The sequence below is a fragment of the Orcinus orca genome, chromosome 18 (assembly GCF_937001465.1).
Source record: "Orcinus orca chromosome 18, mOrcOrc1.1, whole genome shotgun sequence".
Taxonomy (NCBI): Eukaryota; Metazoa; Chordata; class Mammalia; order Artiodactyla; family Delphinidae; genus Orcinus; species Orcinus orca.
The window spans coordinates 64,470,607-64,497,483 of record NC_064576.1 but is presented as its reverse complement, the minus strand read 5'-3'; the positions used below and the strand labels follow the sequence as shown (position 1 = coordinate 64,497,483).

The window sequence follows — 26,877 nt, the reverse complement described above, 5'->3', positions numbered from 1 at the left end:
CTCAGGGTCTCAGCTCTGGGGAACCCAATTTCAGAGAAGAGCAAATGAACACAGTCTTTCTTGTTTTTCTTTAACGTGATAAGGGTTTGTGAAGGTTCTTCAGTTGTTAGAGGCTTAACCCATCCACCTACCCACCCAAGCCCTGCCATCCCCTGAAACACCCAGAGCCAGGATAGAGCCTTCAGCACATCCTTGCTATGCTATCATCTTCCCGGGGCCAATCCAACTCCTTGCCTTGATAAGTGTGTATGTGCCATTTCTAATAACTGTTATGTTTCTGGAGCCTTTCTTGTTTGTGTCATAAAACATGTAGTCAACTCAGCAGACCAACCGTCCGTCATACGAAAATGGAAAGGTAGGACACCAAATAAAGGTACTCAAAAAGTGTACTATCATAGAAAATGTTTGAGGATGTTACACAATCTTGCTGCTAATTACACACACGTGCTAGTTTATGTGTGTGATTTATACATTTTGTGGTTTAAATTTAGCAACTGGCTAAGATCCAAAATGAGCAACTAATGATCAGCGTGATTTAAAAGAAAATTATTCCTCTATTTCAGATATGAGGACGTTGGTTTGCTAAGTAATTGATAAAATAAATCATTATTAAATCAATAAGGATTTATTCTGGTATTTTGGATTGTATAGAAATATGGCCACCTCATCAATCTAACTTCAAAAAAATATACAAAAGCATATACCACACACACACATATCTTCAGAGAAACAAAAAATGGTCAAGGTCGGTGTAGTAAGATCAAGATGTGTCAATAAAATTTAGGCAAATCTAAAGAAACACTAAGTCATCCATCCCCTGATTCTGGAGTCCCTTCTTCCCACCCTCTCTCCCTCCCTCAATTCTTTCATAAATTCAACAAATTAAAAAAATTTTTTTACTGGAATATAGTTGATTTACAATGTTGTGTTAGTTTCAGGCGTACAGCAAAGTGAATCAGTTATACATATATCCACTCTCTTTTTTTTTAGGATTCTTTTCCCATGTAGGCCATTACAGAGTACTGAGTTCCCTGTGCTATACAGCAGATTATTATGAGTTACCTATTTTATATATAGTAGTGTGTCTATGTCAGTCCCAATCTCCCACAACAAATATTTTTTAACCGCCCACTCCAACTAGGAATCACTGGATGCGAGGGATCTACTTTGGAGAAAGATAAATACAGCCCTTGCTATCAAGGAGCCATCGTCTAGTCAAGGGTGTGTTAAACAGTAATTACTTAGATATTCATATAATGATAATTGTGATATGTGCTTTGAAGAACAAACATCCAGGATGCTAAGACAGCAAATCACAAGGACTTTTATACAGTGAGGTCCGTGAAGGAGAGCCTTAAATTAGAAGTGAAATTTAAGCTGAGACCTGGCAGATGAGCAGGGGCTAGCCAAGCCTGAATGTGGGAGGCCAGGGAAGAGTGTATTTGCACCAGGGGGATGGGAAATGTAATGGAGAAACGTAAGCAGATTTGGGTCTCGTTAAAGTATTCAAATAAGAGATGGATGCCACTGTGCGTGTAAGCAAGAGATGGGGTTGGGTGTGACCACCTCCAGAGTTTGAGAGCTGGAAGCCTGGAGACTTCCTCTTCAAATGTTCATCTACACGGGTGTATAGACATGTGAGATAGTCAACAACCATTGGTAAGTCTTGATCACCTACTCTTTGGGTTGCAATTACAGGAGACCAATGAGGGGACAAGACAGAGAGCATCTTTGGTTTTACAAAGCTTAGGTTCTAGTAAGACTGATTCTTGAGTATCACTCACATCAGTTGCATTATTTTGAAGCCATACCTTGTATATTTTACACACGTCTGTTAGAAATTCAGTTAACAAAATTAACTAGATATAAAAGGGAGTTTTTTTCATGAAACTATAAATGTAAATGTACCTCGAATTTCTTCAAAGGAGAAGAAAGATTCTTCTTCCTGAGCATGGTTCCTTCCATTGTTAAAACCCACACGCTCAATAATAAGAAATTAGCACTGTGTTTTACAGTAATAGGAGAAAAAGTCTTTCTGAGTACATTTAGGCTATTAGGAAAGAGCAGATGTTTAAGTTAATATGTTTTAAACCTTACTGTAGTCCATGAGTAGTAACGGAACCAAAGGAAACCAGGGAATACAGGACCATTCTTCCCTGGCCTCTCACTTCCCCTGTCGTGGCAAAAAATTCTTGTTATTTTAATGCAAATCGAAAGCATTTTGCTAGAGGGCAAGTTTTGTCTGGGATCCTTTCAGGAAATTAGAGAAGCAAATCTGTTAAACTTTCTCTTTTGCTCTCTGTAATGCTCCATCCAACAGGACTCCAAGCACACTGGGTTGGCAAACTGCTGCTTTCAACGACGGGGAATGCCACCCTTGACAGATAAAATAGAGGTTAATCAATGGGAAAAGGTTCTGTGGCTGCATTCCAGGGCAGCCCCGGGGAGAAGATGGCTGGGAGAGGTGTGGCTGATTCTTCAGGGTGCCTCAAATTAGTTTTTAAGCGCATCTCCTGTTAGTAACAGAGACAGAAGAAAAGGTACAAAGAACCCAGCTTTACTACAAATAACAATGAAATTCCAGTGATCAGTTCTATTGGATTACTCTTTCACAGCCTACCATGTGACTGCCTGTCTCATTCCTGTATCCCAAAGCTCAGTACAATGATGCCTGGACCACAGCAGACGATTGATACATACTTGTGGTGTGAATGGCTATCAGACACTATACCTGTGCTGAGAACAGAGATCTGAAATTAATAATTATATAATAGCGGTCATGGACAGCCTGTGAGCCAGGTGCTAACCAGTTTAGAAGTGGCATCTCATTTAACCATTTTTGCCTATGATACTTTCAAGAAATTAGAGAAGCAAATCTGTTTATACTTTCTCAATATCATTCCCATTTTGAAGATGAAGACACTGAGTTAACATGCAAGATAAGTCACTGGCCCAGTATCTCAAATAAATGATGAAGCTTGAACTTGAACTTGAGTCAGTTCCAAAACTTTTTTGTGTGCTCAGATATGTTTTAGGAAGATCTGTATCACATTGTCCCCATTTGTCTCTGCTAGAACTTACATGCCACAAAGAAATAAGATATATTTTGAGTGAAGTCAGTTAGAAAGAGAAAAACAAATATCGTATATTAATGCATATATGTGGAACCTAGAAAAATGGTACAGATGAACCGGTCTGCAGGGCAGAAATAGAGACACAGATGTAGAGAACAAACGTATGGACACCAAGGGGGGAAACTGATTGGGGGGTGGTGGTGGTGGGATGAATTGGGAGATTGGGATGGACATATATACACTAATATGTATAAAACAGATAACTAATAAAACCTGCTGTATAAAAAGTAAATAAAATTAAATTAAAAAATTAAAAAAAAGATATATTTTGCATCTTTGAATTTACCAGTCTCCTTAGAAGACTCCAGGCACCCGTGTGTACCTTGCACAATTCTAGTTATTAAAGGCCTGCATTTTGCAGACTTGCCTCTCCCAATTTCAGGGCCAACGAAACCAAACTGGCACTCCCTTGGCAACCCCATCCCCCTAGAGGATGTGAGGCAATAAGCTTGCGTGATCAAATTCAGATAATTGATTTTTCCTGGGTGATAACTGGCTATGGGCACGCTGTCAAACTGGATGTTTCTGACCTGCCCCCATCGGAGCGGAGCTGAGAAAGGGCTCCAGGCCCTGGGCACCCTCCAGCTCCCCTCTGCCTGTAAACCCCTGGCCATCGCGCCATCCTCACACCCAGAGACTTTGCCACAGTGCCTCCTGCTGTCCCAGTGCTCATTTAAGCACAAAACAGGGTCCCACAGGTAGTCCTGCCCCCGACTGATGCTGTCCAACGCAAACCTCCCTGTGTCTTCGACCTTCCCCATGCTCTGCATTTGAACCTGAGCCCTGCCCGTTCCCAGCTCACTTCTTTCCTCACTGGGTCACTGCTGAGTTCCCAGCCTTGTGGCCACGGGTGCCTGAGTCCAGATATAAGCTGACTGCCTTCACTTATCAGGCAGAATATCTTTCATCTGTGATATTTAAAGTTTTTCTGCATGTAAAGATATCAATGCAACGTTTGTGTAGAGAAGAAGCAGGCATGTCAGATTTCATCCCTTTTGCTGTACAAATCAGGAAGACAGGAAGGTGGAGGGATCTGTAGAGAAAAAAACTTTTGTATTCTTTTGCAGTACGCGGGCCTCTCACTGCCGTGGCCTCCCCCGTTGCGGAGCACAGGCTCTGGACGCGCAGGCTCAGCGGCCATGGCTCACGGGCCCAGCCGCTCCGCGGCATGTGGGATCTTCCCGGACCGGGGCACGAACCCGTGTCCCCCGCATCGGCAGGCGGACTCTCAACCACTGAGCCACCAGGGAAGCCCAACTTTTGTATTCTTAAATACCATGGGTGGAAGTCTCTCCTGTTGAGTAAATTCCTTCCTACCTCTTCATATTCAGACCATCTTGTCTGCCCTGTGCATTAAAGGCAAGAACAAAAGAATCTGTAGTGGGACCAATTCCTTTTGTTCTTTTGGGAAGTTACTGAACAGAGGTGTTGCTAGTGAAAAACAACAACAACAGGATTTAAACATTTGACCTAAAACACACAAAAGCTTTAATTCAAACTTTTAATGGAACAAGGAGTTAAAATGACACCTGTGTCTGAAAAGAGAAGAGTGGAACTCAAACTTGATCGCTGGGCAAAAAATGTAGAAGTAAAAAGGCTGAGGGAAGATAGTTTGTGAGATGCGGCTCATTTTAATGCTCTTTGCTTGTTTCTGTCTGTTTAGGACGAGAAGCATAAACTCACATTGCTGACCAGGGTCGACCTGGACACAACTTCAGGGCACCATTTACACTGTACTCCCTGAGATGTACTCTAGGAGGTACTGTCCACAAGCACATCTCAGCACCCCATGGGCGCTTCCCAAGAGTAGATAGTATGGAGGGACGTGCAATGGTAGAACCCTCCAAAGACTGAGCACTGAGTCTGCACAGAGTGCCCCAGGCAGCGGAGGCCACCTTCATGCCTCCTGTTTCCAGAGTGCAGCACAGTGGACAGACCCAGCATTTCTCCTCAAGAACTTCCACTCTTGACTCTCATGAGTGAGGCTGGCTATATCTTCTACCTCTCCTGCCCCTTCGTTCCCAGGTTTAGGGGACTGGACAGCTGGATTTGAACTCTCCTGGGAGTTGAACGGTACCTTTTCCCCCCAAACACATAGTACATCTCAGTGTATAAGGGTCTAGCTTGGAGCACTGGACCCACTTCTACAAATAGACTCTTAAAAAGGCTCTCCACCTTCTTTGTCTGCCCTACTTTCTCCCCGGAGGTATCCAGGAATGTAAAGAGTTAGCATATAACGCATATGTGTCCATTGGTAAGAGCTGGCACACTGACGCTAGGGCATTTGTAAGTACTCTCCGTAACCTGCATGTCCAAGGGAGCAGGGATTTACTCTCTGGAAAAGATAAGATATGTTTCTGCAAAGCACTCATAACAGCACTGCGTCTAAGGAGATATGGTACAGTCAATTTTGATAGGGCTGGCCAGACGAGTACGTGACGGGAAATGACTGCTGTGCAAGGACTGTACTCAAATATGAGTTCACGTTACATGGGTCTCAGGTTTCAGGGGGAAAAAACCTTCTAAGTTACACATTCATTCTATTCTATTCAATGGCATAAATTTCTCTTCTGGATTCCCACAAAGATTTTGTTAGAGAGCCATAATTTTAATTTGCTCTGTTGTGTCTCTCTTGTCCCTATAGACATGTTTTTGGCTCCACCTTTAGGGTGAGGACCTAAGAAATAAAGAAAAAAAGAGTTCTCCCAGGTACTATTTACCGTCTCCCATGGAAACAGTGCTAGCCATCATCAACTTAGGGATTTACTAGAAAGTGCCTATCTGAGGTCCCACACTTACACAGCTGCTCTAATTCACGAAAAGAACAGCAGCTGGACTTGATATAAGGTTCGGTCGTTCTGACCCCAAACTACACATCAGGGGAGAAAAGACATTACGATTTATTATTATCACTTTTATTTTTATTATGAATACTTTCTGGAATCTTAAGTTCTAATATCAGAGTGTAGATTTGGACAGCAAGCTTTTTAAAAAAACTTTTTGAGCACGTGGAGATTTAAAATACTACTTTATGTTTGTTCTTTTCTGAAAATGGAAAACCATGAAGTAGAAATAAAGTTCAGAACAAACAATACCCGTTATGAGAAAAATAAATTCCATCTCTCTCACGTGTAATTTTATAATCACATTTATCAATCTGTAGATTAAAGTACTGTATCAACGTTAATTTCCTAATTTTGATAATTTTACTACTACATAAAGGAACGTTGTTTTAAGGAATTATTCACTTAAGTATCTAGGCATGGGGCGTCCTGTCTGAGGGAGAGATAATGGAGCAAGACAGAGGGGCAGAAGGACAAAGCAAATATGATGACGATACTTAACATGAAGGGAATCTGGGTGCAGAGTATATGAGAAGTTTTTGTACTAGTTTTGCAACTTTTCTATAAATCTGAAATCATTTCAAAACCAAAATGAAATAAATATAAAACTTTATATATGTAGATGTAGACACAAAGATATATGTGCACGCACACATATACACATATATACATATACAGATGGTCCCTGACTTACGATGGTTCGACTTACAATATTTTGACTTTGTGACAGTATGAACGCAATACACATTCAGTAGAAACCGTACTTTGAATTTTGAATTTGGTCTTTGCCGGGGGCTAGTGATGTGCAGTCTGATCCCCTTTCTTGATGCTGGGCAGTGAGCACAGCTGCCAACAGGCCAGGCGATCACGAGGGTGAACAACCGATATACTTACAACCACTCTGTTTTTCACTATCAGTACAGTATTCAATACATTGAAAGAGATATTCAACACTTTATTATAAAAAAGTGTTTTATGTTAGATGATGTTCCCCAACTGTAGGCTAATGTAAGTGTTCTGAGCACGTTAAAGTAGGCCAGGCTAAGCTCTGATGGTAGGTAGGTTAGGTGCAGTAAATCCATTTTCAACTCAGGGTATTTTCAACTTACGATGGGTTTATTGGGATGTAATCCCTTCATAGGTTGAGGATCTGCATATAATACCAGTGGGAGGGAAGTTCCCTGGCGGTCCAGTGGTTAGGACTCCACACTTCACTGCTGTGGGCCCGGGGTTCAATCCCTGGTCGGGGAACTAAGATCCTGTAAGCTATGTTGCATGGCCAAAAATAAATAAATTAATTAATTAATTAAAATAAAACCAGTGGGAGAATTTTATACTTGTAAGTATAGAGAGCAGGAACTCAATACGTTGGTAAACTATGGCATGCAACATGAGAAATCTGCATAATGACAGTTTTTGTTGTGTAATTAAAACATGACAGCCAATGAAACAAACAGCCTGTGGATTTAACCCACCTAAATAAGGAGGACATTTTAGCATGGATCACGAAACGCTGTGAAACGGGCTATGTGTGCAGGACACCCAGGAAACTGAGCACGGGGCTCCGTCTTCTCCAGGATGTTCCCTGGGGGAGAACAGAGCAGCACCTGGGCACAGAGGACCGATTTTCCTCCACAAAATTCCTTGGGCCTGGGAAGATGTAGGGGTTATACACTCTTTCCTTCCTACCGAAAGAAAAGGGTTTTCCAACTGATATATAGAAGGTTCACACAAGCTAAGTATGTGCTCCAAAAGAGAAAGATCATAGGGATTTTTTTTTTTTTTTGCGGTATGCGGGCCTCTCACTGCTGTGGCCTCTCCCACTGCGGAGCACAGGCTCCGGACGCGCAGGCTCAGTGGCCATGGCTCACGGGCCCAGCCGCTCCGCGGCATGTGGGATCCTCCCGGACCGGGGCACGAACCCACGTCCCCTGCATCGGCCCGCGGACTCTCAACAACTGCGCCACCAGGGAAGCCCCATAGGGATTTTAATGGGCGATCAAAGTCGTCCCCAGGCAGCTCCAGCCGTGGGTGCTTGAGGCAAGACAGGAAGGCGGGAGGAATGAGGACTACAGTAAACGGATTAAACCTGAACAGGACAGAGGCATTTTTACATTCAAGCCTCGTCAAGAGCCAGTGCGTCAACCTCCATTTCTGTGTCCTTTTGACTTTACTCTTTCTTCACTCCTTCTGCCACCTAGCACATCATCACAGATTTTAGAGTCAAAGGGATACTGGAAAAGGACCATCTAGATCAAGGGTTGGCAACCTTTTTCTCAAAAGGGCCAGAGAGTAAATATTTTAGGTCCAAAGCAGTCACAGACACAGAGTAAACACACGAGCATAAATGTGTTCCAATAAAACTTTATTTAAAAAACAGGCAGAACAGATTTGTCTCATAGTTTGTGGATTCTCGATCTAGGTCATCTGTATTTCACTGATGAGCACCCTGTGGCCCGGGAGACTAAAGTGACCTTCCCAGATCTTTCGAACGTGTTCTCTTCAGTAGGAGAGTCTTTCTCTTTGTTTCTAATGGAACATTTCCCAGGTCCCAATCTAAAGCGGGGTGCTGATGCTGGGTTATTCTTAACCAAAAATCTAGTCCTATTTGGGTAATAAGTTTCTGCACTACGCAATTACCTGCTTGCACATTTAAAGTTAATTTCACATAGCTAAAGCAATCATTACAAAGTTGTGAGGGGACAAAAAGCAAAGCAACAACCTCTTTTAACAGCAAACCAGTACATTGAGACGTATGGACTTCATGTCCATTTAAGTAAATCACTAGTGTGAAAACAGCTCTAGATACAAATGAGCAGGGTTAGATGAATGGAGAAACAAAACGTGGTCCGTCCACAGTGGGCTGTTATCTAGCCTTAAAAAGGGGTGAATGCTACAAGACGGAGGAACCTGGAAGACATTTTGCTACGTGCAAGAAGCCAGACACAAAAGGACAGATATTGCATGATTCTACCTACATGAGGAGCCTAGAAGAGGCAAATTCATAGAGACAGAAAGCAGCAGAGTGGTTACCAGGGGCGGGAGGTAGGAGACAATGGAGAGTTATTATTTAATGGGTATAGGTGCTATTTGGGATGATGAAAAAGCTCTGGAAACAGATAGTGCGGAGGGTTGCACAACATTGTGAATGTACTTAATGCCATTGAATTGTATACTTTAAAATGATCAAAATGGTAAATGTTATGCTATATATATTTTATCACAATTTCACAGAAAAGGAGCAGTGTTACGTGAGATAGAGAACAGAGCCGAGATGGGGCCATCAGAGAAACTGGAAGCTCTGAGAACTAGAACACCAGGTGACTTTGCTGGGCGTGGCTGCCTGGGAACTGATGCTTCTTCACTTCCACTCGCACCTGGGCACCCAGGGGTCTCCCTTGTGTACCACACCAAACTTGCTCATTGCTTTCTTTCATGTCAGATCCATCCAGGGTCCTTCCTTCTAAACTCTACACTAAATCAGGGCGCTGCATCATCTTATCCTGAAACCCCTGTCAGAATCACATAACCACGAAAATGGTGGCAGAGGTGCCTTGCCTACACAGCACTCCCACAAAACAGAGGAACAGCAAGAGAAATAAAAATACCCCGGTGCCTTCAGAAAAGTGATTACATTTCAGCTGAAGTTCAGAAAAGTAGGGTGAGTGCAGCAGCATCTGAATTCTTATGATCACACCAATCAAATGGACCTCTGTTGCACAGCCCGGTGGATAGTTTTGTTACTATACATTTGCACGATTTACCCATAAAGACGGTTTACGTTTTGTCCAGTCTGGCCAGCTGAGTCTCTGCCGGCGCGCTGGTTTATTAGTTCTTGCCCCTCAGCACCGGATCCACCCTAAAAGTTTCACTAGAGATAATGCCGTTGTTCAGATGATACGGCACACACATTGGCCCCATACACAGAATGTGTACCACTGGCCTTTGTGCTCATGCTGTGAACTGACACAGAATCCCAACTCCATGTGGAGGTGGCTGAGATAACCAGCGGTGCCTTATTCAGTGCCTGGCGATAAAGATTATCCTTTGGTTTCTTTCTATAGCTGCCATTTATAAAGGCTGAAACTACCTGAAATTCAGCTCCTTTGACTCACGGATGAGTGTGAAAGGACCCAGGCTGTCTCTAATTGCTGCTTCCCAGTATGGCCTGTGCCTGCCACCAATCTTCCAACAATCCCACGTGAAGAGGTGCCGGTTTCCAGCCGGATGGCATTTTATCTACCCTCCCGTTTGCACCTGTCACGCTTTCATCGGCCACCGAGCAGCCTCTGAATATAGTCTCTGTATCCAGTGAAATGGAAATGTGTGGCCGCAAGGGCTGCTTTGATCTTGGGTAGCTGCCCTCGGTCCAGAGGGTTCCCTTGATGATCGCTCCTTGCTTGTAAGGTAGCTCTTGGGAACGGACTTCATCCAGTTTGGTCAAGCACAACCTTGAGACTCTGGTAAATTACACTGAAGAAGCAAGAGGGATGGTGAGGCGTAGCTACTCTCCAACAACCTCATTTCCAAGTTATAATGAAACGGGTCTCAGACCACATCCTGCTCCACATACCGACACTTGTTAAACAAACTTATCAAACAGCAGGCACACGTCAGCTCAGCAACCTGTTCTGAGAGCTAGTTACATCCTAGCTGCCTCTCATTTTAAGTGATTGGGCTACCATCTTGCATGGAAGACACACTGGAGGCAAATGAAGCAAGGTCCCGGGAAGAATTCTGTTCCTTCTGGCAACAAATAACCCCAAATCCTCTGAACCAAAGACTAGAAATGGAGTCCTTAGGGATGATCAAGCTCTGACTGCCATTCCTAAGGACAGAACGGGCACAGCTGGAGTGCTGTAGTAAAGCTGTTCTCATTGTTCAAAATACGAAAATACGTATCACCGCACTGGTGCACACACAGCCACTGAGCCAAGCTCTCCACACGCCCCCCTGGCCCCTCGCTCCTCTGGTCTAGGGAACCCTGGGGAATCCTATGTCCCAGGAGTCAAAAAGCTAGTGCCTGGCCGAGCAGGGCCCCTTGGGAGCTCCAGCATTTGTTTTGGTTTGGATTATAGTCAGGGCCCATGACACACTGGTTGTTAAATATTTTAAATATCTTTCAGACTTAGAATAATGGCTATATGCCTGGATGGCTGTTTAAATCCTTTCCTGTAAGTACAGGGAGTATCTCCAGCTCTTTAAGCCAATCCATACTCTTGAATATCTTTTTTTTTTTTTTTTTTTTTTGCGGTATGCGGGCCTCCCACTGCTGTGGCCTCTCCCGTTGCAGAGCACAGGCTCCAGACGCGCAGGCTCAGCGGCCATGGCTCACGGGCCCAGCCGCTCCGCGGCATGTGGGATCTTCCCGGACTGGGGCACGAACCCGTGTCCCCTGCATCGGCAGGCAGACTCTCAACCACTGCGCCACCAGGGAAGCCCAATCTTGAATATCTTTAATTTCACCGATGACAGTCCATTTTTAACATTTATCATGCTAATAAGTAGAACACCAATTCCACCATTAAAATCCAAGTCCACCATTAAAACACCAGTTTTAATAATAAAACACCAATTGCACTATTAAAATCCATTTCTGACCATGGCTATACTACTAGTGAGGCTTCTGGTGTTGGTCGAGATATGGGTAATAGTAGCCTTGAGCTTCCACTCTGGATCTGAACCTGAGCTGTGACTTCCTATAACTCACACACACATCTCAGTCTGTCTATTCGAAAGTATTTTTAAATGAATGACAGGCATCATAACAGTGGTCTTAAGAACTTCGAAGAATCTGAGATTTTATTCTACTTGTAAGCTAACCAGTTAGCCTGCCCCACTTTCATGGATGCTGGCAAAAGCTAGGAGGCTTCTGGATCGGAGATGGGGGACTGGATTATTACCCTCAGCACAGCAACCAGCACGAGCTTCACATCTGGCGAAGACTCCATCCCACAGGGGCTGATGCAGTACACTCAGTGAGTTTGTGTCACCGTTAAGGAATCCTAAGCTTACGGATCCCCACTTTTTTTTATAACAGGCTGCAAGCGAATCCACCCACACTTTGCCCCAGAGGGAGACGTTATTACAGGAAACAATAAATAACACCTGTCCTCCGCTCCAGCAGGAGGCACTGTCTTCCAAGGCTGCTCACTATACAAACATCTTTGAAAAGACAGTTCAGAACAACGTGCTCCCCAGGCATGGTGGAGGACTGCCCACTAAAGAACCTGGTTAGGATTCTAAGTGGAAGCATCTTCCATTCCTTAGGAAGGTTGAACGCTCATTTTCACAGGTACGATTTCAAATTAGAATTGGTGTATGGGAGTATTTATTTGCAACAATGCCTATTGCAAGTAGAGATGTTTCTCCCTATAACCTCCCTCTGACAAACACTTTGGTAGATAATGAAATCAAGTCAGAGGAACCCAATGGCTTTCCAGCTTCCTGGGGAGATTTGAGGATTGTTGGGAGACTAGGTCTAGAATTCAGGTTTCAAAGCTTTCCAGTGTCAGACTTCCAAATGCTGCTTACCACAGGCTCTGAGTCTTCACGTGCCAGGAATCCACTTGAATAATAAATAAAAACTATGAATACTCTTTCCAGAAAAAAGCACATATGTGCAAGTATATAAACTTTGCACAGTTTTCAGTGGGGTAACAAATTCCCTGAAGCCTGTTGATGGATGGACTTTGGGTTTCTTGAACGGTCCGGAGACCTCAAGTTAAAACTCATCCCTAGAACAAGGGTTACTGTAACATTGAACTCAATTACCAGTGTCATCAAAACACCCAGTTGCTAACCCAAGCAGCTTACGTACTAAGATATCCCGTAGCAGCTATCCAAAGCATGATCCCAAATCAAGAGGTGGAAAAAAAACCCTGTCCAGAACATACAAAAATCAGTGCCTCAGAGATGCACAGTGCACAGAAACAGAGCTGAACTGTGTTTTTTTAAAGCATGCTTCTAAGATGATGTATGATGACTTGAGAAAGGACACAGATTAGAAGTGAAGGAACAGGAGAGAAAGGGGTAATTAATAACTGCAATGAATAATCGCTGACAGGGTGACATAAAACTCTTGCAAAACAACTACAAAAAAAGCAGAAAGAACTCAAAGTTTTTTCAGTCTTGGTTATTTAGTAAAAGGGCAAATCACTCAACAAATGTCCATGGCTCTTGGGGATGACTTCGTATGACAGCATAGCCGCTAATGATTTTTTTTTTAAGTCTTGTTTATCTTTTATATATTCTGGCTAAAGCGATGGAAAAGTATACGATACATCCTCAAACTTTTCCAACATGATTAAAGCAGGAAATGTGTTGGTGTTTAAGGCAGCAAGGAGGAACTCATATTTATCTGTACGTCTTCATGTGCAAAAGCATCTTCCACTACCCGCTTCGATCCTTTTAACAGGCAGGTGAAGCAGGTACTGTTATCTTCTTTTAGAGACTGAAGAACTGAAGTTCTGAGAGCTCAAATAACTTGCCCAGAATCAAACAGCTCTTGGGGAGTGAAACGGAGATTCAAATCCAGTCCATGTTTTTTCCTTTAAGAGGAAAATTCATTTATCTGGAATAACTCATTTGTACAGAATTTTCTGAAAAGATCTGATAAATGCGTTTTACTCTACAAATTCTCTGTATTAATTAGTTTTTGTCAACATTCTAGCAGGTTAAAAATCAGGTGAAATGTCAGATCAGCCCTTTGATTACTTTGTTACATTTTTGGTTTTATTCTAAAACCACTTTTGATGGGTTATTAATCAATAATGCTTACCAATGACCCTTTCCTCACAGGAGACCTGTTAAGAGTTCTATCTTCTATTTCTATTACAGAACAAAAGCAAAAACCCACAGGAAGGTCACTAACAGAGGAGTTAACACAGTAATGTGAATTCTCAATTCTGGGGCAGAAATATGTCTCCCAAGATTAAGAGGCACAATACAAAGATTTGAAAGAACTCTCCTCTAACGTTCATACAGACACATCTCCCAGGAACATCAGTGAAACGTCTTTCCTCAGTGTTACTAGTCGGAACGAATAGATAATTAGATAGGAGGATGGTCTAAGACAAATCTGTGTGAAATCTCTCAACTGTAATCTCCTTGAGGGCAGGGAGCTGGTAGGAGATTTCCCAAAGGGGTTGTATTACATTATCAGAAGGAACTGTCAGCTTGGGATGTTGGGGGTGGGCAGTAGATTCTTCTTTTTAATTAATAGATTTATCCCTAAATCCTTAACTATTAGAAACACTTAATAAATCTACATATTTATTCAAGATGATGTTCATGTAGCCAATTTGTCTTCATTGCTGCTTCTCATAGTCATTGTTAACATAATCGATTAAACAAAGTTCCTTCCTGAGAGAGGATCTAAAACATCAAAACCCGTTAGATTTAGTGTTAGTGCATTTCTACCCCCAGATTAATATTCAAACGAAACATACTAGGAAATAGTAAAGAGCACATAATACAAAAGAATAACGAGAATGAACCAGTTCAATCTCCTAAACTTCCTTCCGTAAACTGAGTCTAAAATGGCACACCACTCAGGTATATCATTTTTTGTTTTTAGAAAAGGATAACATTGAAAAAAAATGAAGAAGCATCTTTAAAAGACAGACTCACATATTCTTCCCAATAGTTTGGTGGCCATATCTTAATATTTCCTAATATCTCAATATTAAGATATGGCCACCACACTACTGGGAAGAATCATATTTCTCATCTCCTGCAGGTTTTCTAAGCACATTTCCTTTCTTCCACTAGCGCTGAATTCCACCGCTGCAAATCACTGCAAGCCACTTCAGGTGTTTAAAAGGCACGGATACAACAATGGGCAAGATCCTGCTCTAAAATAACCAGACCAAAAAAGACGTTAGGAAGCAAAGATTTAAAGCAATTTCTTCTTTCATCTACCAGGGCTTTTGGTTTTTTAAACTATGACCCTGAACTTGATTACCTTCTAGGAGATGGTTAAGCCATTAGTCCCTTAGAGAGTAATGTCATGATTCTCACCAGGACACCAGTGGCCAAGTAGATACAGAAACATGATAGCAGCTGCCTTTCTAGTGGTCAAAAATGAGCCATAGGGTTTCATCCTTTTTATCTTCTCTCTTCCTTCCTTTTCTCTCTCAGCCTCCCTCTCTCCCTTCTTTTAACCATTGAGTAGACAGCAGATATGTGACGCGCAGGTAAGAATCATATCTATCTAATTCATAATTTTATTCTAAGTATCTGGCACAATTTTTGGAACCTAGAATGTGCTTAATAAATATTTGTTGAATAAATAAATATGTCTGTTAAATACTGCTATGAGCCAAACACTGCGATAGGCACCAAAGTTGCAAAAATCCTGTCCCATAGGGACCTGCAAAGATGTGTTTAGGGAAGCAGATAGAATTGGATCTATGATTATACAGAATGGGGTGCTTTTTCCTAAAGCAGGATCAGAGGCATTTACTCAGCTATAACTTAAAGTGGAAATGTTCATGCTCTAATGTTATTGTCATGGTCCCAGGAATGGGCGGGTTGAATTTACGCCCCTGAAATGAATTGATTTTTCTCCCTACTTTCTGAAATGAACACAGAAAATCCTTCATCTCCTGAAAATGAGGCCCCTAGGAAAGCTGAGTGACCAGCAAAGCTGATTGTTTTTTCCTTGGAGGTGCCCAGACACTTGGCTCCGTCACTTCATCACCAGCCAAGTTGGACTTCCTCTGCCTGGGGCAGTTTCCCAGCATCCTTTCCAGCATCACCTTCCAGAATGTTCTCACGGGTCCCCCCAGGCCTACCAGTTTAGGTCTTGGTTTAACTCACAGCAGCTGCCCGGCTTCCCTCTGTCACCCTCCTGCACTAGAGCTGAGTGAAGGAATATAGGCTCATGCTGGACCTTCTAAGTGATTTCCAGTGATTAGCACTTAAGTGTCAAAAGTTTGGAACCGTTCCAGATGATAGCCATGGAGGAGGCGGGAAATCATCACTGCTTTAAAGACTTTACCTTTGGCTAAATCTCAATGCATATTCAACACCTTACCTCTAACCAGTCTCCCAAATCGCAGTCTCATCATAGTATCATCAATTACCTTTAAGCAATGACCAGAAACGCATCAAGCGTTAGGGGTCTCTTCCCAAACCGAGCAACAGATGCTGCCTGCTGCTCTCTGGGAGCACCTAGCAGGCCAGCCCGGCTCCCGCACAGCTCAGACGGCTGCAGCCCCTGGGCAAAGCCTTCGCTTGGTCTGCATGAAGCAGCCTCAAAAGTCCACGTAAGCCACAGGAGTCTTCTCACTTCTGACCAAAGGGATGCTCGTTTTATTCAATATCACAGCAGCTGAGAGCAGCTTCTCCTGTTATTGGCTGCAAAAATAGAAGCTTCTCTGTGGACATCAGGAAAACTGGGTCACTCAGCTTCAGAAACACCCACTAACGCCAAGCTTGAGAAAGCTCAAAAAAGAAATTTTCTACTTTCGTTCCCATTTTGGCCCACTGACCCCGCCATAGCTTGCCAATCATTTTTTTTTTTTCAAGTGCAGTTTGATTTGAGAAGAGAGAAAACACGAGTCAGGAGTCAAAGAGCTCAAGGAGACGTGTCCAAAGAGATGTGCAATGGTCATTGCTCAGATCAGAGAAGAGATTTCTTCACTGGCATGAAAATCTGGAAGAAACAGACTCTCATCTTTTCTGACACTGAGAGGTTCTGAGCTTTCCGAGTTTATGGTACTGTTCTTGAGAAGCCAAGAGCATAATTTCAAGGACAGGAAACATGATGGCTTCTCAATCAAATTAAATAGCAAAGTGAAATCAGTAATTACTCAAATGTACTTGGCAAATTAGCAAGACAAATTAATTGAAACTCTACTTTTGATCATAAGGATATAGTTAGAAAAGTCTTTGGTGGATGAAAATATCTCTGAGGCATGAATTAAATCAACTGGACAACCTGATGATAAAGCCCTTATGCTTAATGTACAAATCCCAACTTGCTGGCATGGAATATAAAGGAAGAATAGAGATTATCAGCAAATATTCATTAAAAGTGGTCCTGTACAAACAATGTGAATAATAACAGCAAACATCTACTGGGCTTTTATTCCGTGAAGATGCTGTGCTACACTATGTATTATTCTTATCACTTATACTGTTTTGTTCTCTTAAAAATTAATAAAGAGGACCATTATGGTTACCACTTGCACAGCACAAACCATTACTGTCCCTTTGTCCACAACCATGGACTTCATGACAGAAGGAGCACAGAGCACCAAAGTCTGACAAAAGATAGAGACTGAGATGCCTTTTCTCCTCTCAGCCTCATCTTCCACTTACAAATGTCACTACTTCTCAGTAAATCTGGTTCTGTAAAACTCTGAACACATCCATGCTGGGCCGCAAGAAGCCAGTCCGTACATGGTATTGCCTGACAGCAGCTATTCATTCAAGATGGGCACGTGACAAATTGGTCCAGCTAGACCGAGGAGAGAGACTTTTATTCCATTACGGGGGGAGAAGCTCGCCCTCGCCTATTTGACATGAACAAGGATGCTTAGAGACACAAGTGCCAAATGCAGTCCTCTTCCGACCAAGGGGAGAACTAGCCTCAGGATGAAGGACTTTGAGATGGACAACATCTTTGAGCCCCTGGCTCAGTCAAGTCTAAAGTTCACCTACAGGCTCTGGCCTGTAATAAGGGATCTTAAATGTCTTCTTTGTTTAAGCCAGTTGTCATCAGATTTTCGTAACCTAAAGTTAAAGCCTCCTAATTTATATAAAACAAAATGAATGAATGTTTGTTAAACTAAATTCCAGCAAGATACAAAAAATTAATTTTTCTATATAAATTAAGGCTTTTTTAAAAAAGGATGGTCGCTGACCACTTATACCTGCATCACCGGGGATCCTTGTTTGAAACACAGATGAGAGAAGCATAATATCCAAGGCATAGAAACTAAAAATCTATCCTCTCAACCAGCCTACCTCTGATTCCAATGCTCAAGGTCCTCTCAACCAGCCTACCTCTGATTCCAATGCTCAAGGTTGAGAACGACTGTCAAGGCGAGCTATACCATTTCAGTGGGGGAAGTTAGAAATTCATTACGCAGCGTGCTTTAAATTCTTGTTGCCCTGTTTTGAAAATGTGTGAATTCAAACCTGCCCCTGGCTTCCTCATAAATAAGTGTGATCTAAAGGTAAGCAGAGTAACAGTCTTTGATTTGTGAAAGTGGTTATTTTTGCAAAATTGCTTCAAGGCTCGGGACTTGATGAGATATGAAAATGCTTGAGAAATAATCAATAGCCTGATAAAGCTGTTTTTGATGAACATAAAACAAACTCTCCCCCAAGTGCCTTTCTAAGGAAAGAAGGCATTTAAAAAAGTAGATTCTATTAGGCTCCCACCACGTTATGTTACAACCACAAATGTAAGCTTTTTACGTAGTCCCTTCCTTGCCTAAACAGTACTCATATTTTTGGACTCAGTTTAAATGCTCTTTCCCGCGAGGCCCTTCCTAGCCCCCATAAGGATTCCCACCCCCTCTGGTGCGTAATCAGGCTCCTTCCCGGCTCTTCTCCCTGACCTGCCTGCAACCTACCTCCCTGTCACCCTAAAACACGCCCACGTTCACTCTTTACCTACCGAAATCCTCTACAGCCTTGAGGGCTCAGCTAAAAATAATACCTCCTTAAGGAGCACCCAGGTGAGGTCAGGGCCCCCCGAATGGTGAAATAGCAACTAAATGAAATACCAACCGGGCTGCTTTGGGCTGCAAGTAAGAGAAGGCCTGCCTCAATCTTTACCCTGTAAGGAAATGAATTACTGTGTGTCAGCAAGGCTGGAAATTCTAGGGATGCCTGCCCACAGGCTGGTTTCTCTGCCCGCCCCTGCCCTGCGGCCTGCTCCTTCCTGCTATTCCACCTTGTCAGGGGTGGCTGCCAGAGGGAGGGAGACCATGGCTTCTGATGCCTCTTCCTTAGGCGTGTGATTCCATCTTTCTCAGAAGCCTCTGGAAACATCTCCAGTCTCACTCGCCCAAATGAGCTTAAGCTTTCCATGCTAGTGCTAAGAGGTGGGATGCCCAAGCTTAATTAATGGTGCTTTTCACACCTTACGTCGCAACATGACACAACAAGAAAATGGTAGTATTTACAAGGGATCCTAGGATAACTGGATGGGGCTGCTCGGTGCAAAGTCTTGGACTGTCCTATATCCTGACCGGCTGAAGGAATCGATAAATGAGCACAAATGGAATGAAGACATTTCTGGCACAACAGGGGGACGCTTTGCTTGAGGTCAGGGGTCTCAAACTACAGCTCCACTACCCATTTGTGTAAATAAAGTTTTATTGGGACACAGCCACACCCATTCATATAGGAACTGTCTTACCACGTACTTGGCCATATGGCTTACACAGCTGAAAATATTCATGATCTGACTCTGGCTCTTTATAGAAACATTTGCCAAACTCTGGCTTAGACAGACCAACGAGAGTGGAATAATATTGGCAAGACAACCACAGTGTCCATTACAGTGCCTGACCCTTTATAACACACTTTCCATATATATATATATGTGTGTGTATACACACACACACACACACACACACACACATATATTTATATATTTAAGTATATGTGCCTTTCCTGTTAGTTTTTAAGTCCCATGAGGGGAATAAATAGTGTCTTTTAATTTATTTATTTATTTTTGGCTGTGTTGGGTCTTCGTTTCTGTGCGAGGGCTTTCTCTAGTTGTGGCGAGCGGGGGCCACTCTTCATCGCGGTGCGCGGGCCTCTCGCTATGGCGGCCTCTCTTGCTGCGGAGCACAGGCTCCAGACGCGCAGGCTCAGTAGTTGTGGCTCATGGGCCCAGCTGCTCCGCAATAGTGTCTTTTTAAATTCGTTCCTGATGCCATGTCCCCAGCACCTTGCACAAGGCCTGGCACATCGAAAGCACCCTATAAATATTCCTTTGTTGAATAATTGAATGAATGCACTCCTTAAATGATCTGCCAAAGTGGGAACAAAAGCAACGATGATTTCTTTTGGGATACGCTCTAAAGCAGCGGTCCCCAACCTTTTTGACACCAGGGGCTGGTTTCCTGAAAAATTTTCCTCGGATGGGGGGCGGGGAATGGTTCAGACGGTAATGTGAGCAACGGGGAGCGATGGAGAGCGGCAGATGAAGCTTCACTCACTGGCCTGCCGCCCACCTCCTGCTGTGCGGTCCGGTTCCTAACAGGCTGGGGACCCCTGCTCTAAAGACAGCAATCACAGCTCACTAACGGCACGCCAAGAAGTTGACCCACATTCCACTATAAGGAGGCCGTGAACCTTAATAACATTAACACTGCCCAACCCTCGGGAGGAAAGATTCATCCACACGCTGTCTATGGAGAGGTGCAGAAACAAGCTCAGATTCTCAGAAGTGGCAGAGACGGTAAGACGGTACGGCCACGGCTAGCAGCGCGTACGCCACTAACACCGGGCTACAGAGTCATCCTTCCAGAGAACCTCACCCTCCCACGCACAGGGCGGCTCCCAACCCAGCCCTAGGCTATTCAAGTTTGCTCCGTAATCTCTGAGTTCACTCACTCCCTGAAGTTCAGCTCTCATCAGTGTTCCAGAGAACAGTAAAGACAGAAAACACAGGAAGTTCGGTGGGAGACGTGTGGTGACATCTCTATGCCACGGTTTCCCTTTAGGTCCTTCTTTAGGAAGAAAAGATCACAGAGTCTGAAAAATTAATAGTAACCTGGAGAAATGGAACTCGATAAAGCCAAAATACTTCTTCAGGGGACCCAGAACTCATCTTATCTGTAGATAATGCCAGTTTTGATTTTTTTTCTCATCATCCAATCTAAGAGAAATTTAAAACTAAAAAGGCCAAAATTAAAACAACGCTGTAATTTTAAGGTTGCTAAAACGGCTTTAGTGAGTTTATAACATAAGAAAATTATCATCACTAGCAAAGAAAGAGGCAAGTGTTTTGTTTTTAACGTTAATTTTGACATTCAAATTTTTAATCCTCAATGCTGAGAAGCTGTAAAATCCTGGGGTGCAGTAGCGAAAACAGGATCTGAGTTTCATTATAACCTGCTAATTAATATGGCAAAACACAACAGCAAGACACCAGCAAGAACAGGATTCTAACCAAGTTGAGGCCTGTGTGAAACAGCAGAGAATCCCTCAAATACCAGAGAAAGAAAAATGCCAAACACTGTATTGCAATATCTCCCCTGGACACAGTTTGCTTTCCAATAAAAAAAAAGGATAGGCTAGCGGTTAACTTTGTGCCAGCATTTTCCCCTTCTCTGCATTTACAACAATCACAAACCAATCTAGCCTTAGGACGGCTTCGCCTTCAATGAGGGAAGAATGGGCAGAGGGAAATCTCTTATTTTTTTATCCATGCAAATTGGGTGGTATTTCAGGCACCATCTCCTCTACCCAAAGAGCCAGTAGTATTTTGAGGGAAGCAGGTGTTTGTCATCCATTGAGTCAACAAAAAATTGCTTCATTTTCAAATTCGCAGACTTTTTATATGATATCACATCTGCCCATTTTTCTCAGTATCCAACAGAATTTTTTTCTTACAAGTTCTTTTATTTATTTATTTTTTGCTGCATCACGCGGCATGCGGGATATTAGTTCCCCGACCAGGGATGAACCCGCGCCCCCTGCGGTGGGAGCACGGAGTCTTAATCGCTGGACTGCCAGAGAAGTACCTTTTTTTGTGTGTGTGATAAGTTCTAACAAAAATTTTTTAAATGAATTGGGATATAGTAATACTGCCGTTAGACCAGTTCCCTCGAAATTTTTCTACTTAGAGAGAAATATTTAATGTGAAAAGCAGATAGATGTTTAAGTTAGTAACTCACTACGCGCTCATTGTCAAAAACTTAATCTGTCTATCCATATATTAGGGAAAAATGTGTTGGCTATCATTTGGCGATAAGTGTTTTATGGGCTCATAATCTTCGGTCTAGTTAACACCAATTCTAGCAAAACATCCTAAGAAAATGATTCAGTCAAGAGAAGACTTATATTCATTAAACTACTCCTTACAATATGTTTACGCAACACCAACCGAGTAGGCAAAATACCCAACTAGAAAGAAATAAGCAAGTGGTTAAGTAAATGTAGGTTTCTCAACCAATGGAAATATTAGCTGACCATTACAAATTACAATGGTGCAAACCATGTCGTATTATGCAAAACATTTTTATAGGCTGCCACGTAAGTAGAACACATTCTCCGCACAAGTGAGAGATATCTCAGATTTTCTGATTAGGACACAGGAAAAATCATGAGCCCTTCATCAAGGTGTGAACTGTGGCCTACTTGATCACAGACCCTGTTTCCTGGGTCTCTATGGTCCCCTGACGAGCTTTCTTCATCCCTCCCCTGTGCTTTGCTGAACTGTAATCCTTGCCTGCCACATGATCCACAGGGTCACTTTAAGACCCAGCTCCATTCCCATCTCTTTCACAAAGCTGTGTATTACCCTGGAGTGAAAGTGCTTTAGATTCCTTAGCACTGACTGTCATCTTCTTGATCATAGTACTTGCTTTATCTTCTCCAATAGACAGTGAATTCCACAGAGAGAGTTACTTTTAGTGCATGAAATGACTCAAATATATGATTTTGAATGAATGAATATTAACTCCTCATAGCAAGGACCATTTCTTTTCTTTGTATCTACAGTACTTCCCACAGTACAGGCCAACAGTAGATTATACATAGCTCTTTACTAAACAGTTGAATAAATGAATGTATGTGTATTGTTACACATGACTGCTGGCTCCAATCCTGGGATGCGTTTTTCTTCCCCATCCCTTTTCCACCTTCTCCTTCTATGAAAGATCAGAGAAGCTTCTCTTCTAAAAGGAGTACTATGCATGAAGAGAACTTACCCAGGTCAAACTGGCCAGAAATGTAGCCACAAGTCTGCCGGACCTCCTCACTGTCCCAGCCCAGGGGGTACAGGGCACAGCCAGCACCGATCAACAGGCCTGCAAAGAGAAAAGACAACGGGACTTTAGCAATGCCCCTCTGCAGCCCTAGATAAAGGTACAAGGGAGAAGAAATCAATATAGGCAATGTGACAATGGAACATGGGGTCTACTTTTGGGAAAGCACCAGACAAGCTCCCTTTAGTGACCTAAGTTCAGTTTAATTCCAAGAACAATTCCAAGTCTGCTTAAAAGGGGGTGGGAGGTGGGAAGAACAACCTTGACAGACAGCTCAGTTTGGTTCCAACTTCCCCTTTTAAAGCATTAAAAGCCTTGCAAATCCTGTTTAGGGAGTACAAACCAGAAGCCCTTTTAATCACTCTTGTAAAAAGCCAACCCATTCCACCCTCAATCCATGTAAACAAGTAATTCGAGAGCCAGCAAAAGGGCCTCATGGGTTATGCATCATCATTCATTAGATTGCTTTTTCCAATTTAAGAATCAAAATAGAATGTTTCAGCATCATCAAATTTTTTTTTTTTTTGGTGGTACGCGGGCCTCTCACTGTTGTGGCCTCTCCCATTGCGGAGCACAGGCTCCGGACGCGCAGGCTCAGCGGCCATGGCTCACAGGCCCAGCCGCTCCGCAGCATGTGGGATCTTCCCGGACCGGGGCACGAACCCGCGTCCCCTGCATCGGCAGGCGGACTCTCAACCACTGCGCCACCAGGGAAGCCCACATCGTCAAATTTTACCAGGGGCAGAGACAGCATAAAGATTTTCATGCACCACTTGAGCACACTGACTGAACTCGTGGACCATGCTATGGTTACCATGCTCCCTTGAGAAGCTGAGAATCACCAAGTGTCCACGCATCTTGGAAATACTCAAGAACACAGACGCTAACTGTGACTTCAGTTCTTCTTGCAGCGAAGACCAAAAGGTTTGATGAGTGAACTAAAGCAAGTGACGGTTTTATTTTAAGTTAAGGTATCACGGCAGCTCACCCTGAGCGGACAGCTTTCAATTGGTGAGTCTTTAGTTTTACATCAAAACCTATCAATAATATGGTTTTATGAGGAGCTGAATGAGACCAAAGCACTGACCAATCAAATCTGAGGGCTAATCTGAAAGTGTCATCTTGTCACATCAGTCAGCGAGTATTAACATCACCCGTAAATCCACAAGTGTGCTGAGCCAGTGGGACCAATGCATACACAGTCTGACTGTCTGCAGGATTGTGGGTTAAAAGGCGCTAAATAACGGAGGCCCCTAAATTAGAAAACCTGTTAATGTGGTAACATATAGGCCGAACAACAGTGTCCCCAAAGGCATCTAAGGGAGACCTTCAGTATTTCTGGATTGAGTCTCTTCCTGTCCCCCTTTGGCTTCTCCCCTGCCCCTGGTGGATGACTTGAGTAGGTGTAACCTGTACAAACTGTCTGTTTCCTCACAGGCATCTAAGGAGGAGCTGCTTTCTACCCCACTCCCCCAACCTCTATGCCAGCTGTGTGGGGAGACATCCCCCAGAAACTGACACGCTTTCCACCCTGTTGCCCCTCCCTCTGATCCATCCCTTAGACCCCAGTAAAACGAGCATCTAATGCAGAAGGGCTGTGATCCGAGGGAATTGCCTGCAAAGAATCACTGCAGCTGCAATCACAAATTCCAGGATCCCTGTATGCAACTGTGTAAATATGAATTGTATTGAGGCCAAAGAATAATTCGAAAAGCAATGGTACGAGGTTTGCTGACTAAGCAAATATCCCAGTGACCAGTTTCCTTAGGCATTTTGCCCTAGGATAAAAGTTATAGCATTCTGAAGACAATTCCAAACTAGCGTTATCCACCATCAGGTAAAGAGAGAATTAATGAGGATGCCAGAGTTTGTGTAAACTGAATTCCATGAATGTTGACTAAATAACATGGCATCATTTCCATGCTACTCAGTTCTTAAATTAATAAGTAACACCACCTTTTGAGATCTGGTGAGCAATTTTTAAATGATGACACACGCAGAAAGGCCGTTAGGTATAAAATGTTCAAGGGTAAGTAAAATGAAAAACAGTAGAATTTAAAGCATCAGTATTCCCTCTATCTGATAGGCAAACAAATGATAAAGTCTCAATTGCTAATGTTCTTACAGTATGGCAGAAAAATATGTGTCATGTGTTCATGAAAGAAGCTGCTTTTTTTTGGTTTTGTTTTCTGTTTTGTTTTTGTTTTTATCAGAATTTATTCTTAACTTCTGTAAAGAATTGCTTTTATTTACAGTTACCCAATGCCGGTTGTTGTGTTTATATGAATTTCTTTTTAATTTTATTTATTTATTTAATACAGCAGGTTCTTATTAGTTATCTCTTTTATACATATTAGTGTATATATTTCAATCCCAATCTCCCAATGCATTCCCCTCCCCGCCCAAGAAGCCACTTTCGTCCAGTATAAGGATCCCAGCATTTTGCAAGACTAAACAGAGAGGAACTTTTAAGTGCCTGTTATGGAGCAAACAGGCCTGTGAGTCTCTAAGTGGTACAACGCTTGGTAGTCAGGATTCTTCTGTGTAATAGAATATTGGGCTGTCTTTGTAACAGTACGAAATATGGAGTCAACCATATAAATTAGAAATAATTTTATACATAGGAAATCTGTGTCAGGTGTAAGAATTAAAAAAAGAAAAATACCATGAGCATATGTTCACATTAAAAAAGTATTCAGCGGAGGGCAACTAGCTTATCTGGATTTTAGTATTCATATTTATGTAGCCGTTGTTTTGTCATCTGCTAATGTTTGCTAACAGTAAAGATACTGCAGATTCTGAAGATGTGGGGAACATTTCTGGGAGAAAAGTGCATGTTGCAAACTCCTCAGGCTAAGTGATTGTTGCAGTGATTAGGTTCCATAGGTGAATATCTGGCTTCCCCACTACTTCGCTACTATTATACATTAAGGTGAAAGCAAGTCTCGGGCCGAACTCAGCCAACTACGAAACAACTGTTTCCTAGCAGGCTGGCACAAAAAGCGATCATACGACCAATACTCTAAACTCAGTGAAACCCTCCCCCAACTCCATCAGACAGTCACTCTAACAAATACCTTCAAAACACAATAAATACAACGATTATTCAGATAGCAGGATCAGGGACACTTCAGGTCAGATGACACAGTATCTTCCAGTTGATGGAATGGGAGAGGGTGCAGGAGTCGAGTTCTAGACCTGCCCTGCCCCACGCAGTAGCCACGAGCTACACGTAGCTATTTAAGTTAGGGATTTCCCTGCCGCTCCAAGTGGTTAAGACTGGTGCTTTCACTGCCAGGGCCTGGGTTCGATCCCTGGTTGGGGAACTAAGATCCTGTAAGCCATGCGGTGCAGCAAAAAAAAAAAAAAAAAAAAAAGAAAATTAAGTTAATTAAAATTAAATAAAAATAAAATTCAGTTCTTCAATTGCACTAGCCACATTTCAAATGCCTAGTAACCACATGGCGCTAGCGGCTACCATATTAGACAGTGCAAATACAGACCATTTTCATAATCACAGAAAGTGCGATTGGAGAGAGCTGCTCTAGACCTAAGACACCACTTCAAAAGGATGGGAAAAAACCTGCCACTCTAAAATGTCCCTTGGAATGTGGATTATTTCTAACTAAAAACAATCAAGGCCCAAAAGATTCAGGAAGGAAGTTTGACCTTCCCCTTAACTGCCTAAAAGAATGTAGACAGAGGGCCTGTTCCAGGAATAGAGCTATCACCAGAGATATTTGCAAAGAACACGGGCAAGTGTGGTGGAGGAAACTCTACACAGGGATTAAAGATCAGAGTTCACTCTATGTCCCACTGTCTCTGCCCAGCCCAGTAAACATTTATTTACCAAACACTTGCTTCTCCATCTCCATGTAAATTGCCTTCTTCCCCTCTGAAGCCCCAAAGGACTAACCCCCAACATTCTCTTTGTCT

General features: G+C 42.8%; 1 protein-coding gene across 6 annotated transcripts in view; it reads right to left on the bottom strand.

The window, feature by feature from the left end:
• Positions 1–26,877, bottom strand: part of LHFPL6 (LHFPL tetraspan subfamily member 6) — a 254,444-nt gene that overhangs the window by 6,246 nt on the left and 221,321 nt on the right. For all 6 annotated transcript variants that reach the window (XM_049701088.1, XM_033410105.2, XM_033410107.2 and 3 more), the window contains one exon: positions 22,885–22,983. In XM_049701088.1, coding sequence (XP_049557045.1) covers positions 22,885–22,983 — 99 coding nt within the window. The remainder of the gene's footprint in view (positions 1–22,884; positions 22,984–26,877) is intronic.